We start from the raw sequence: 14,192 nt of genomic DNA on the forward strand, positions 1-14,192 counted from the left end.
TCCGATACGACGATTCTTTCCTTTCTTGTGGAGCTCCACACAGCAGTCGTTTCTCTTAGCATCTCTCTGCCATTCTTCAGGTCCCAGTTCTGGCGCCAACTGTTGCGGCCCGCCCGCGGTCCACAACATGAACGGTTCACTGAGAATGGCAGTTCCCTGCAAAGAGAGGTAACTAGATAGGGCGGAAGAAACAATGGAGTCAAGACAACATTCGGATCAAGACTCAATTTAATATTTCCAGACACTCAGTTTATAAAGGAAGGGGGAGGGAACCCAATTTCCCGCCAAGTAACTCAGGGTCCAGTAGCAGGACGAACACGTGTGTGCCTCCAGGCAGCAGAGGGCAGGTTCCAGCAGTGGGCGTGGCAGGACGAATGAGCCGGTAGCTCCACCCTAGAGCAGGCAGGTTCCAGGCTGGGGGGAAGGGAGACCACACTCCATCTTGTCTCAGCTGGAGCCATCTTTGATTTAACCTGAAACCGACCCCACTCTGTAGAGCAAGTGAGCCTTGCCACCTGACAGAGGGCAGGTAAGGGTGAGTGAGCTCAGAGCCCAGGAATCTTAGAGATTGGCAGGAGTCGAGCCACTCCCTACCTATTTCTGTTCCTGCTCTGGAACAGGTAACCACAACACCCCACCAAGAGGACCATGGGCAGTCAGTCACATATTGCAATACCTAGACTCCTTCCCCATGCAAATAGAGCATCTCAAACTGAGCCAATAGGAGACACCTGTCCCTAAATCCTACCCTTCTTCTCAATGTTTATATAATCCCTGTCCATATGGACTAAAGCACACAAGTTATTTCACTGAGAATTGTCTGAGAGTGGCTGTCTTTACTCAGCTGTAACTCTTGGGGAAGAGTTCGCTCTCCCAAAGCACTTACCACTGGATCCTGTATCAGCTTGGCTTGCCAAAGCTCATCCAACTGCTGCCACCACCTTCGCTGCTCCCACCTCTGCTGCTACTGCTGCTTTGGTACCAAATGCGAAATGAAGGATCCCGACTGCCTTCCCTACACAGGCCACCCGAAGCCTCTTTGCTTCTCTTTTAAGAACTGTAACATTCCTGTCATTCCTGGCCAGATCAGAGGCCTACAGAATCTATTCATCCCCAGGTCCACTGTCTGATTTGGTGCAGAGGTGTCTGACACCCCAATGAGGGAGCAGACAGACAGCAGACAATTCCCCTTCTCCACTTTTCTACCCATGCCATGAAAAGTCCATGAGAAAGTACCCAACCCTGTTCTAGAAACACAGGTCAAGCAAGCTGCATGGTTTTGGCTTCTGTTAAACTGCTTGCTTGCTTTACTTCCTGTGCAACTGTCAATGAGAATGTAGTTTTGCTGGGTTCTTTGCCTTTAAAAACTCTCTGTAAAATGCATTCAGGGCTGCTCCGTGAGAAATGTTTCTCTCCAGGTAGTCAGCAGCTTAATACAGACCCTCTGTTCAGATGAGTGGCTTTCGGGTCTCTACTGTACAACAATACATAATAGGTATTTTAAAATTGGAATGTATGATACAGATCCTGAATGGCACAGGAATTCAGGAAGACTGTGGTTCACATGCTCTTTCATTTTTCATTTGTCCAGTTATCTGTTCCACTTCACTCCAGCCATAATCTGTAAATTCATGGACAGAAAAGGGAAGTGTTGGAGACCGTCAGTTTTATTCTCCGGTATGGTGTAGTTATATAGACTGGGAGCTGCACCAGCATGGCCCTGGCCCTGCATCTCTAGATCCTCTGCAGATTTAATTACAAAGCTACAAAGTGAGGGCATAAATTATGCACCATGGCCCATGTTTTGGAAATCACTGTGTAGTCCTGGGAATTAGATAGGAGGTTAGATCCTTGTAATTGATACTCTTCCACTCAGGCAGAACGGTGAGACTTTTCCCTCTGTCTTGCGGTAATGTTCCTGCAATTCTACAAGGCTAGCTGGACATTTAAACTCGACCCAGGCCTCCATCTTTAGCCTCCCTATGTGTCTGTAAGGGGTCCTCTCACTTTGCCACATCTGGAAGAAGAGGCTGCTTCCGGGTGCCCCAGAGGGAGTCTGAGCCTTTGCATCTCTCCTGAGCTGTTCTGTTTGCCTGGAATGTTTCCCCTTTGCTCATTCTGGGAAGCCCAGAGCGACTGCCTATTCTTAGTAGTAGTTCTGCTACAAATGTTAGTTTCTCTTCTCTAAGCCAGCCAAGATTTTATGCCTGAAAACCTAGTGCAAACACTACTTCCTTTGGAATCCTTTCCCACCTTCCCTAGAAAGAAGAAGAATCTACTAGATCTCCCTAGAAAGAATCCACTTGGATTGAACACTAATTATGCAGAAGAAGCACAATGCGGAGTCCTTTGCATATATCATGCTACCGCAGGGAAAGGTGCACAGATTTTTCTGTGTCCTCAGGGTCGAGGCCAAGAATCTCCTGGCTGGAGAGATGGCTCAGCAGCTCTGAGCACATGCTGAACTTATAGAGGACTTGGCTTTGGTTCCCAGGACCCACAGGCCAATTCATGACAATCTGTAACTCCAGTTCCAGAGAATTCAGAGACCCATTCTTCTGGCCTTGAAAGCACCAGTCATGCATGTGGCATATATACATACATGCAAGCACTTATACATACACATAAAAAATAAAACATAAAAAAGAATCTACTGTCTAGCCAGGCATGGGGCACATTCCTGTAGTTCCATGACTTACGTTTTCTCATTACAAATATAATGACTCGTTCAGAAAATTCAGAAATCACTGAAAGAATATAAAGAAAAAGAAGCAGTTAGCCAAGATCTGACTATAGCTATTTTGTGTATATCCTTACAGTCTTCTATAGGATAAATATATAAATTAAAAAATAAAGTTGGAATCATATATATATATGTATATATATTCTTTATAATAATATATTGTTTGATTTTATAACCTTTTAATTTCTAATTTTATATGTATGAGTGTTTGGCCTCCATGTATGACTGTGTACTACAGCGTAGATGATGTTTGTAGAGAGCAGAAGAAAGAGCAGTGTTATAGATGGTTGTGAACTGCCAAGAGGGTGCTGGGACTTGAACCTGAGTCTTCTGGAAGAACAACTAGTGCTCTTAACTGCAGAGCCATCTCTCTAGCCCTTGTATCATTTTCAAAATGACAGATCCTTATATCTTAGGGATTTTTTTTTTTTTTTTTTTTTTTGGTTTTCTGAGACAGGGTTTCTCTGTATAGCCCTGGCTGTCCTCCTTCTTTGCCACCACCAGCTAGACTTGATGGTCTATTGAGACTTTTCCCTAGTCTTCTTAACCCTGGAAGTCCTTCTAGCCCTTGGTAATTACAGTTGCTGCACTCAAGTTGCTTAAAATTGTTGATGAAAAACCCCAAAATATTTAGCTTAGTTGGTAGAGTACTTGTCTTGTATTCATGAGGCCTTTAGTTCAATCCCTAACAATACATAGAGTTCAAATGATAGTTCAAGCATCTGCAAGAGGACCAGAAGTTCAAGGTCATCCTCAGCTACACAGTGAATTTGAAGCCAGCCTGGAATATGTGAGACATTGTCTTAAAAAAAAAAAATTCCACTTCGTCACAAATTAGTACTACTGATAGTTTCTACGTCCAGCAGGGCTTCACCATTACCTTGAAGCTAGTGCCACTCCAACAACATTCCATTTGTTTAGTGTATAAGTGTGTGTGTGTAGGTCACAACTTTTAGGAATCAGTTCTGTCCTTCCACGATGTGGGTCTTAGGGATACAACTCAGGTCTTCAGGCTTGGTGCCTTTCCTGGCTGAGACATCTCTCTGGCTCCCATTTTTACAATCCACCATTTTAAAGTTCTCTATGTAGATCTTCCCACCCACCCACCCACCCATATACATACATATCCTGCTAATAATTTTCTAATTCACAATGAAATACAGTTAACAGAGGAGGAACCTGTTTTATTTCTTGCATTTGACCTTGGAAGTTTTTTTTCCCCTAGGTCTTGGCTTCACCCTAATTCTCATTCTTTTCTATCCTAACTGCCTGGTCTTGACATTTCTCCCTGGCCAGTAACCTTCTGTCATCGTTACTGTGCTTTGGCCTCTATTCTGTCCCAGACTTTTCATCCAGATCTCGTACGACCTCTGTGCTTCCCCTTAGTTACCACCTATGAATGGAAACTCCCAAGTCTGGATCCCTAACTCTAGTTTCCTCCTTAAGTTCCAAATTAGAATATCCACGTGTTGGCTCAACACCTACCATGTCATCTGATGGTACCATCTGAGTGTGCCACATACTTCAAATCCAACACATTCAGCTTTATACATATCAGGAGACTTCATTTTCCCCAGAAATCTGGAGTCTAGTTGATCCTTGACCTTCCCTAACTCATTAATACATCTCCTCTCCTTCTTTTTCTCCTTCCTCCTCTCCCTCTTCCTTTTGCTGTTACTCAGGATTTATCATGGGTTCTGGTCCTGATGCCAGCATGTAATCCATCCTGGTCACTACAGCTGACTAGCACATGCACTAAGAATAAACTCATCTTAATGAGTCCTTAGATCTTTTGAGACGACCATTATCTGTGTGAAACCTCAAAGAAGAGCTGATGTTTGAAGTTGTAACTAGTCGGGTCCAAGTCAGGTGTTTTATGTTCTTGGCCTCTTGCCCAAAGAATTGGAAATAAGAACTCACACAGGGGCTGGTGAGATGGCTCAGTGGTTAAGAGCACTGACTGCTCTTCGGAAGGTCCTGAGTTCAAATCCCAGCAACCACATGGTGGCTCACAACCATCCATAACAAGATATGACTCCCTCTTCTGGTGTGTCTGAAGACAGCTACAGTGTACTTACATATAATAAATAAATAAATCTTTAAAAAAAAAAAGAACTCACACAGATTTGCAAAAGAAGCAATAAAACTTTATTTCAAGAGAAATAATAGTATAGATCAAAGAGGGATAGCTGGGCGTGGTGGCATACGCCTTTAATCCCAGCACTCGGGAGGCAGAGGCAGGCGGATTTCTGAGTTCGAGGCCAGCCTGGTCTACAGAGTGAGTTCCAGGACAGCCAGGGCTACACAGAGAAACCCTGTCTCAACGCCCCCCCCCCCCAAAAAAAAGGAAGGATATATTGCCAAGATTGACAGTGGGCCAAATGAATGAGAATATTCAAGGGCCTCAGTTGTTGTGTGGGGCTTTTAAGGGGTTCACGAGGTGATGGAGTCTGGATAATAAAGGGCGGAGTGAGCGTGGTTTTCTGGTTTGACTGAGAGATTAGGTCCTATAATCTTTTTTCTGTGTATGTTCCTTCCACGATGCATTTGATTTTAATCAGTTATGCATACGCATAATATGGTAAGTTGGAAGAGTCTCAGGACCCAGTTTTGCCTTGCTGTGCATGCGCTCCAAAGTGGTTCAGGCTGGATTGACCTTTCACTCTTCTACCTGGATATATTGGGACCCAGGTAGAAGTGTAACTGCTCAAATTCACTTGTTATTAGGGTGGGGAAATTCAGCTTGTTTTCCAGAGAGGGGTGTTATCTCAGAAAGAGTGTGTGTGCACGGTATGTGCAAAGTACTGGAGCTGAACTGCTGGGTGCAGCATTAGAAGAGAGGAGCTATGCCCAACCCAAGGCAAGCCAAGGCTCAGGCCACTGAATTCCCCCATTCTTGCCTGACTCTAAGTGGGACTTGGACGATCCCTGAGTTAAGCAGTAGAATCACACAGGAAAAAGCAGAGGCAGAGGCGCTCCATTCATGGTGGGTTTTCATAGTCACGTGGCTCTGGTGGCCGTGTCCCAGGTGGTGTGCTTCCTATGCGGTTATAGGACTAGGCCAGGTACCTCAGGCCTGGGATAATGGTGCAGGGCTGCCGTTCCAGCTCGTAGGAGGTAGAGGAGGGAGGAGCAGAATCTCAAGGTTAGCCTCTCTTGCATAGTGAGTTTGAGCCCAGACTGAGATACATGAGATGCTGTCTCAAAAAAGAACAATAGTGAACATTAAACAGTGTATGGCTGGGGTGCAGGGGCAGAGGGTCAATCCCACATAAGAAAGGGCTTATGAAAAGCCCAGGTTAGCTGAGATGTGGGTCTCCAAGTGGACACTGGAAGAAACCAAAAGATGCGTTCATCGTTTTCTCATCCTTTCTTAGTACCCTTTGCCCCACGTCATAGCCACATCTTCATTGCCAGACAACACTCGTTTTCTCCTGTCCAGTGAGAGGAATGGCTGGAAAGAACCAACCCCTGCTGTTTGAAGACAAAATCAGAAGTCTTATTTTGCCTTCGTCAAGTTTAATCCCACTTCATTTCCTTTACACCCAGTTAAAGGCACTTGCATTTTTGTACATTTCTTTCTTTCTTTTTTTTTTTTTTTTCTTAAGAAGGCAGCATTCTGGAAATGTTTTATTTGATGTCCAACAAATGCCAATTAAGGAACACAACACCAATAACAGCCATAACAAAAGACAGTTGGTGGCACGTTCGGGAGGAGAAGGGCACAAACCAACAACAGACTGCATTGTGGGGTAATCTGTACCTACACTGAGGGCTGGGGAAAAGGCACACACACACACACACACACACACACCCATGTACACACACACACACACATTTCTAAACAGCTGTGTACAGGAAGGGAACTTCCTATTGAGAAACATAAGCCATTTTTGGTCTTCCTTTAAAAAAAAACTGTAGGGGTTGGAGATGTTGTTCAAAAGAGCACTGCATAGTACAATAAGACAAAGGTTTATTTTAGCTAGACATGGTGGTATATAACTATAGTTTCAGCACTCAGGACGGTGGGGTGGGGGTGCTGAAACAGGAAGATTGTCACTGGTATGAGACCAGCCTGAGCTACATAGGGAAATCCCGTTTTAAACAAAGAACCCCATAAGCAAACAATAGACATACACAGATACCACCACCACCAAATTATCAGCACTTAACTGATTATTGAGACACACAAATGAGAGAAAACCACACTGAATTCCATTGCTTTAACAGAATTAAAGCTTTGTATTAAAAACCTATAATCTCAGTTCTTGGGAGGTGGCAGCCTCTGGATCAGGAGTTTAGGGTCATCCTTCACTTCCTGTCGACCTCTATGGAAGACACAGTCTCAAAATTAATGAATTATGCAGAATAAATATATAGTAGCATATCGTTACCATTCTCTATCCCTATTGCGATTGTCCAATTATAGACTCTTTGGTTATTCACTTGGCTTTTGGTTGACACAGGGTCTACTTTGTAGCCCTGGTTGGCTTAGAACTTGCTCTGTGGTATTCCTCTTGCCCTTCTGGCAGACACAAGTACTACATCAAGCTTGTGCTGCCACCTCTATGCTTGGCTTCATCTCTAGTCCGCTCTGCTCCCCCTGTGTTTTAGCTTCAGCTTCGCTGCTACAGTTATCTTAAGAATTCTCATCTTCAGGAGCTAGCGAGGTGGCTCAGTGGTTAACAGTGTTTGCTTCACTATCATGAGGACTGGAGTTACAGCACCCATGTGACAAGCCTGGTGTCCAGTGCATGCCTGTAACCCCAGCTCTGAGGAGGTGGATATAGGAGGAGGGAACTTGAGCCTTAGTTTCAGGGAAAAGCCCACTTCAAAAGGGACAGGTAGAGTGACAGAGGAGGAATCAAGGTCTCTTCTGACCTCTGTGCACACACAGGCACCCCCCACCCCCAACATGTGTACTTAAACAGACACATGTGTGGGAGTCTCTGCAAGCACCACAGCTGGCAGGGTAATAACCCAGGTGAGGTGAGAATGACCGTTGGGTCAGCCTGACTTAGTTAGCTGCTTTTGAACCAACCTGCTGGAGTCTATCTCCAGGTGATTTAATTTAGCCATATTTAATCAGAGCACAACTTTGGAAAAAAGTTTCCTGATGGCAATGAACTCAGTTCTGTGTATACAACAAAGCTTAAGGCATGCTTACATCGAAACTCTTTACAAAGTACTTATGGCCTCTTCCATGAAGATGGGTTCTGTTGGCTCAGAGATAAAGCTCGGGATAAGGATAAGAATGACTGGGGTAAACACAATGCCTGGTGGAGACAGGATTGGCCTGGCTGTAAGAGAACATGGAAGTCACTTAGGCTGTTGTAAGGTACAAGTGACATCTCTCATGAGGATGGGTTTTACGGATTGAGTAACAATGCTCAAGATGTGGGGGGTTGAGGGGAGTCTGGGATAAAAAAAAAACCTATAATATTCTGAGGCATTTGGGTCAATCCAGGCCCTACATATAGCAAAACATCACCAGGTTGTAAACTGCATCTGTTCCCAGTATTCTGGGTGGAAAAATAGGTAAACAAGCCTGAAGAGACAAGCCTGCTTGTTTAACATTCCTGGATTCTCTAGTGCTTCCCTGTGTGTGTAAGGACCTCTTGTCTTCTGCATACACACACACACACACACACACACACACACACATTTAAAAGATCTTATTCTGGATTCAGATGTTTTTGTATAGGCCTGCAATCCTCATTACTTAAGTGACTAAGGCAGGAGGCTCATAAATTCAAGGCCAGCCTGAACTATATAGCAAGAACTCCATCTTAACAAAACAACAACAGAAAAAACAAATAAAATGACAGTTTGGCTAATAGTGTACATCAGTGGTAGAGTGTGTGGTTGGCACACACAGTCCCTGAGTACAATCCCAGCATCAGACAGTTACTGATCCTCTAAGTGGTAGGATGTCTTAGCCCCAATTCCTGTCCTCAGCAAGTTTCTAGGGCATAATGATCAGCATTATGTCTTCTTTTGGCTGAGTCCTTTTCTATTTCCTCTATACTTCAGCAGCCCTTTCTTTCCAGGCAAGGCCCGAAACAGAAGAATGTAGGAACAAGCCCAGTGTGTGTCTGCACCATGTTTAATTTTAGCCGATGAGTGTAGAATGTAGGCAAGGCGCTATGAGCTGGACATTGTCTTAGGAGTCAAGCCTTTCCCCTGGCCTTTTGCTGCTGACTTGTCTTTTCATGGCGGACGCTAAGGAGAGCCTTCCGATGCCTCTTGACCCCGAGGAACGCTAAGACAGACTAAGAGGTTGATGATACTGTCCACATTATGTCTAAGGCGTTTAAAAATTATTTCTAAGTATGTGTATACGTGTGTGTCTGAGCACAAACTCACAGGGTTTTGTTTGTGTGAGTGCAGTGTCTAAGGAGGGCCAGAAAACAATGTCAGATACCCTGGAGCTGGGATTAAAGGCAGTTAGTTCTGTCTTTTAGCATGTGGGTCCCAGGAGTCAAACTCCTGCTTGGTGGCAAGTGTCTTAACCCACTGAGCCTCTTTTTTTTCAAGACATGGTATTTATGTGTAGCCCTGGAACTTACTCTGTAGACCAGGCTGGCCTCGAACTCACTGACATCCACCTGCCTCTGCTTTCCAAGTGCTGGGATTAAAGGCATGTTTCCTCCCACCCTGCCCTACCCCACCCCATCCACCCCACCCCACCCCACCCCACCCCACTCACCCCTGCCACATTGAGCTCCCAGGCCCCACATTTCTTTTTTTAAAGACACAAGTCTGTTACTGATTTTATATCTCACCAATTCTGCTGGACTAGCTGACCTGAAATCCCCAAGGAACTTCCTGTCTCATCTTCCCAGCACTGGGACTACAGACATGCACCTGGCCTTTGTGTGGGTGTGAGGGCTCTGAACTCATGTCCTCTTGCTTATGCAGCAAGCACTCTATCAGCTGAGGCATCTCTGGAATCTCAGTATTGGGCAACTTTCCTGATTACTTTCTTAGTATTTGCTTCCATTACAGAAGATCCCAGCACTTGAACACAGAAGTAAAACTGTGTAGAGGGACAAATGAGACTAATGGGAGGGGAGAGGCAAGAAAGGGGAGAGGTAGGAGCTATGAGGGCATAGCTGATTGTGTATACATGTATATACAATCTATACATGTATAAAGCTTTGAGAAAGTTCCCTTCTCATTCAGGCCCAACCCCTCTTCCCTTTATTTTTTTTTCCCATAGCACTTAACAATTTGTAACTCACACATCAAAGATTTTGTTGTTTACCCTTGCCTTCTTTTCTACCTTCTGCAAATGTTCTCAAAGCCTTAAAAGAGTGCATAGAGCAAAACAGCACGTGTGCTTAAGTGCAGTCCCCTGATTCTGGGAGTTGATTTAGGGACTCACATATGTTGGGCAAGCACTCTGCCACTGAGCTATATTCCCAGACTATGGTTATTAAGGGCGTGGTTTGTGTAACAAGTACATAAATGGACACTGGGGGTGGTCTCTTGTGAGGTGTCAAGAATGATCTATCTGTTTTCTTAAGTAAAGGCAGGTCTGATAGCTATTCTTGGTTGTCAACTTGACTACATCGGGAATTAACTAAAATCCAAACATGGCTGGGCACACCCGTGGGAGATTTTTGCTTAACTGGATTATATGAAGTGGGAAGATCCACCTCTAGTCTGGGCCATACTTTCTGCTGGAAAGCTATAAATAGGGCATCAAGAAGGACGCTTTCTCCTTTTCTGCCTACGTCTCTCACCCTTGCTAGCAAGTCCATTGCTTCACTGGCATTAGGGCCTATTCTTTCCAGATTTTGGCATACACAGAAGACTAGCTGAGACATCCAATGATTAGTTTCTTGGATTTTCTATGCATAGGCAGCCATTGTTGTCTTTGCTTAATCACAGCCTGTAATAAATCCCACTGTGTGTGTATCTATCGATCTCTATATACACACACAAATATATTCATTCTGTAAGTATTTTTACTCTAAAGATCCCTGACTAATATAGCAGGGGTAGAATGTTCTCCTGGCATGCACAAAGCCCTAGATTTTTCTCTACAGTAAAACAGCAAAACAAAACAAGAAGTATATGAGTTCTTTTTGCCTGCATGCATATCTGTGTACTACATACATTCTGGGGCCAGGGAGGCCAAAAGAGGATCACTGGGTTCTTCTTCTTCTTCTTTTTCTAGATTTATTTATTTATTTTATGTATGCGAGTACACTGTTGGTCTTCAGACGCACCAGAAGAGGGAATCAGATCTCATTACAAATGGTTGTGAGCCACCCTGTGGTTGCTGGGAATTGAACTCAGGACCCCTGCAAGAGCAGTCAGTGCTTACCCGATGATGAGCCATCTCTCCAGCTTTCCCAATCACTAGGTTCTTAAAAATAGAATTCTTTTGCCAGGTGTGGTGGCTCTCACCTTTAATCCAAGCCCAGAGGCAGACAGATCTCTGTGAGTTAGAGGACAGCATGGTCTACCTATATATAGCAAATACCAGAACAGCCAAGGCTGCAAAAGAGACTCTGTCTCCAAAAAAAAAAAAAAAAAAACAAACAAAACAAAAAAACCCAACAAAACTTATGTTACAATTTTAAAAAAAGTTTTATGTAGCCCACACTCCTCTCAAACTTATTATGTAGTCAAGGATTATCTTGAACTTACAAAAATTTTTTTAGTTATATGTACTTTAGTGAATATGTCTGAGTGGGGTGGGAATATTTGCTCCTAAGTGCAGGTACCCTTAGTTTTGATGGCCTGGAGTTACAGGCACTTGTGCGCTCCCTTACCCTTCAGATCCTCTTGAAGATGCTTTTCTCTTTTATTCTGTCTGTCTGTCTCTCTCTCCCTCCCTCACATCCACCTCTACACCGCCCCCCCCCCCCCCCCCCGTCTCTCTGTCCCCCCACTCCCCTTTTCTCCTCTCCTTTCTTTTGTCAGTCTTATTTAGCTGAGTCTGGCTTTGAACTACCGATCCTCTGGTCTCCCAAGTGCTGGGATTACAGGTATCCACCTTCACGCCTGTTTTGGATAAATAATCTTAATATTCACGCTCGCTTTCTCAGTTTTCTGCCTCCATAACAGCCCGCCCTATACACAAAAGGCGAAGAGAGAAAGAAACAAAGCATGCTTGACTGGGATTGCCAGGGGCGTGGGTCCACCGGCTGCACCGAGGAGCCGCACCTGGCCCCGCCCACTCACGCCCTGGTCCCGCCTAGGCTCTCGGAGACCCCGCCCCCTGCATGCCGAATGCCATATAGGCGACTGACGTCAGGCCGTTTGTTGTCATTGGCGGCACCCAAGATGGCGTCCATCGTGGAAGGGCCGCTGAGCAAATGGACTAACGTGATGAAGGGATGGCAGTATCGTTGGTTCGTGCTGGACTACAATGCAGGGCTGCTCTCCTACTACACGGTGAGTGGCTGAGGCCGCGCTGCTGGGACGGCGAGCTACGCGGAGCCGGGGCGGGGGTGCTCCGCTGTGAGACCGCCGTACGCGAGGTTCCCTTGTGGAGGAGGGCTTTGCGTGCGGGTAGCCAATGACCAGAAGGGAGATGCGGACCCAGCCAGTGAGCAGCGCCGGGCGGCTGATTTATGGGCCGGGGGCGAGCCGGGTGTCTCAGGGAGTGGTTCTGTGACTAGGTAGGGTCTGCGCTGAGACGAGGTACGGGTGGGCGTAGTCCCGGTGTGGCAGGTCAGCCTAGCTGTTCACACTGTGCGTCTCTGCTGTCCCTAGCCGGGGCACTGGCCGCACCCCTTAGCTTCCCTCCAGGGCTCGAAGAGCGCTGCCTTCTCGGAGCAGTGGTCAGAGGAACCTGGCCAGGTCCAAAGGTGACCCTCGTCCACACCATGGGCTCTGAAATCCCGCCAGTCTGTCCAGCTAGGCTGTCCTACTCTGGGGATGCACCCCTCTTTCCAGCGGGGCAGGAGTGTAACGGACTCCGTAACTTTTGAGAGCAGAGGATTCCCTCTGCGCGAGTCTTCTGGTTGCGGAGATGTAGAAAGAGATGGTGCGGTTGCCCTGAAAGTTGTGTTCTGGAGAGGACCGACTTCACTGTTGTTGACGCGAGTTAGTGGCCCAGGGTAGGTAGATGAAATGCTGTGGAGCCTATGTTCTGACCGCCTCTTGCACCTCCTTCGCATTAGAAATGGAAGGTGGGCGGTGTTGGAGAAATTACTAACGGGGCCACTTTCTTTGAGCTGTATTGTTAATAATAGCCCGTGAGAAGAAGAAAAGCACCCAGAAGGACAAAATATAGAATGTCTTGAAGGCTTTAGAAAATGATAGAAGAAAAACGAAGAAATACGATTATGGGAGAAGAGTTAGTGTGGATGAGGGAAGTAGGGACACATAGTTATTCATTCATTTAAAAATATCATTGAGTTCCTGTCCTGCGGGTCTTTATTCCAGCAAGAATCGACAGCTGTGTAGACGCTGCCTCTCTTCTCGAGAGCTTTTAGTGTAGTCTAGTGGGCACCTTAATTCATTTACTCTTAATAAATTTGCAAGGTAGGTATTCATTATCCCCATTTAATGCTCCCATTTTACAGTTTTGGAATCTGAGACTCCAGGCTTTTAAGTAATTAGCTCAAGATCGCATACACAGCTGTAAGTGGTGGAGTCAGGCTTCCCATTAAATTTCTCTTTTGCTACAGGAAGTAGAAAAGTACGTGCTGTTAGGCAGGTCTGCCAGACTACAAGTGTTGGTCACCTTTATCATTCTTTGGATATGAACTTATGTTCTCTGTGTCTTTATTATTTTTATTTTTGATGGAGCCCAGGGCCTCGAAAATGCTAGGTCAACTCTTTACCACCGACCCACATTCCTAGCCTCTCTTCTGAGTAATTTTTAAAGGATCAAATTTTAATGAGACACAAACATATTGTTCAAAGCTGAATACAGTAGCTTGTATATGTAGCCTCTTAATTTTAAGGTCAAGCCAGGTGGGTGTACCTAAAGAGACCCTGTCTCAAAACAAAACAAAACAATACCCCAAAACAAACAAAACCAAAAAACAACCCTCAACCAAATATATTCAAAAACAAAACACACACACACACACACACACACATCATACTATGTCAGATGGAAAAGGAACAACTACACATTTTATCTTGAAAAACTGAAGAATTATGAAATCCCACGACTAAGATAAATAAAGAATAATATCAAGTTTCACTAAATGTGATAATCAGCAAATCCTATGGAACCTAGCCAGCATATTCATGATGGAGTAATTAGTAGCACTGTAGAATTAAGTTACTCTTCAAATCCCAAAATTTGTGTGGTCTGAGTCTAGGGTCATCCTAGAGCGGTCCCAAGTTAAAATTCCAGGGAGCCCTTAGCCCAGATAAAAATGTCCTTTTTCCTTGTTTTCTTTCTTTCCTGATTTTTTTTTTAAATCTTTTCTGTCTTCTTGTCCTGTAGATTTAGAGAGTTTGAACTCCTTGT

At 45.0% G+C, this 14,192-nt stretch overlaps 1 protein-coding gene across 4 annotated transcripts in view; it reads left to right on the top strand.

Moving 5' to 3' along the window:
• Nucleotides 1-11,989: 11,989 nt before the first annotated feature.
• Nucleotides 11,990-14,192, top strand: part of Osbpl9 (oxysterol binding protein like 9) — a 142,837-nt gene continuing 140,634 nt past the window's right edge. For 3 of the 4 annotated variants that reach the window (XM_029476196.2, XM_021159244.2, XM_021159245.2), the window contains exon 1: nt 11,990-12,154. In XM_029476196.2, the coding sequence (XP_029332056.2) occupies nt 11,990-12,154 (165 nt within the window). The remainder of the gene's footprint in view (nt 12,155-14,192) is intronic. The other variant, XM_029476197.2, reaches the window with a different exon arrangement.

Source organism: Mus caroli, unplaced genomic scaffold (assembly GCF_978045245.1).
Source record: "Mus caroli unplaced genomic scaffold, Mus_caroli_1 scaffold_6, whole genome shotgun sequence".
In the NCBI taxonomy this organism is placed as follows: Eukaryota; Metazoa; Chordata; class Mammalia; order Rodentia; family Muridae; genus Mus; species Mus caroli.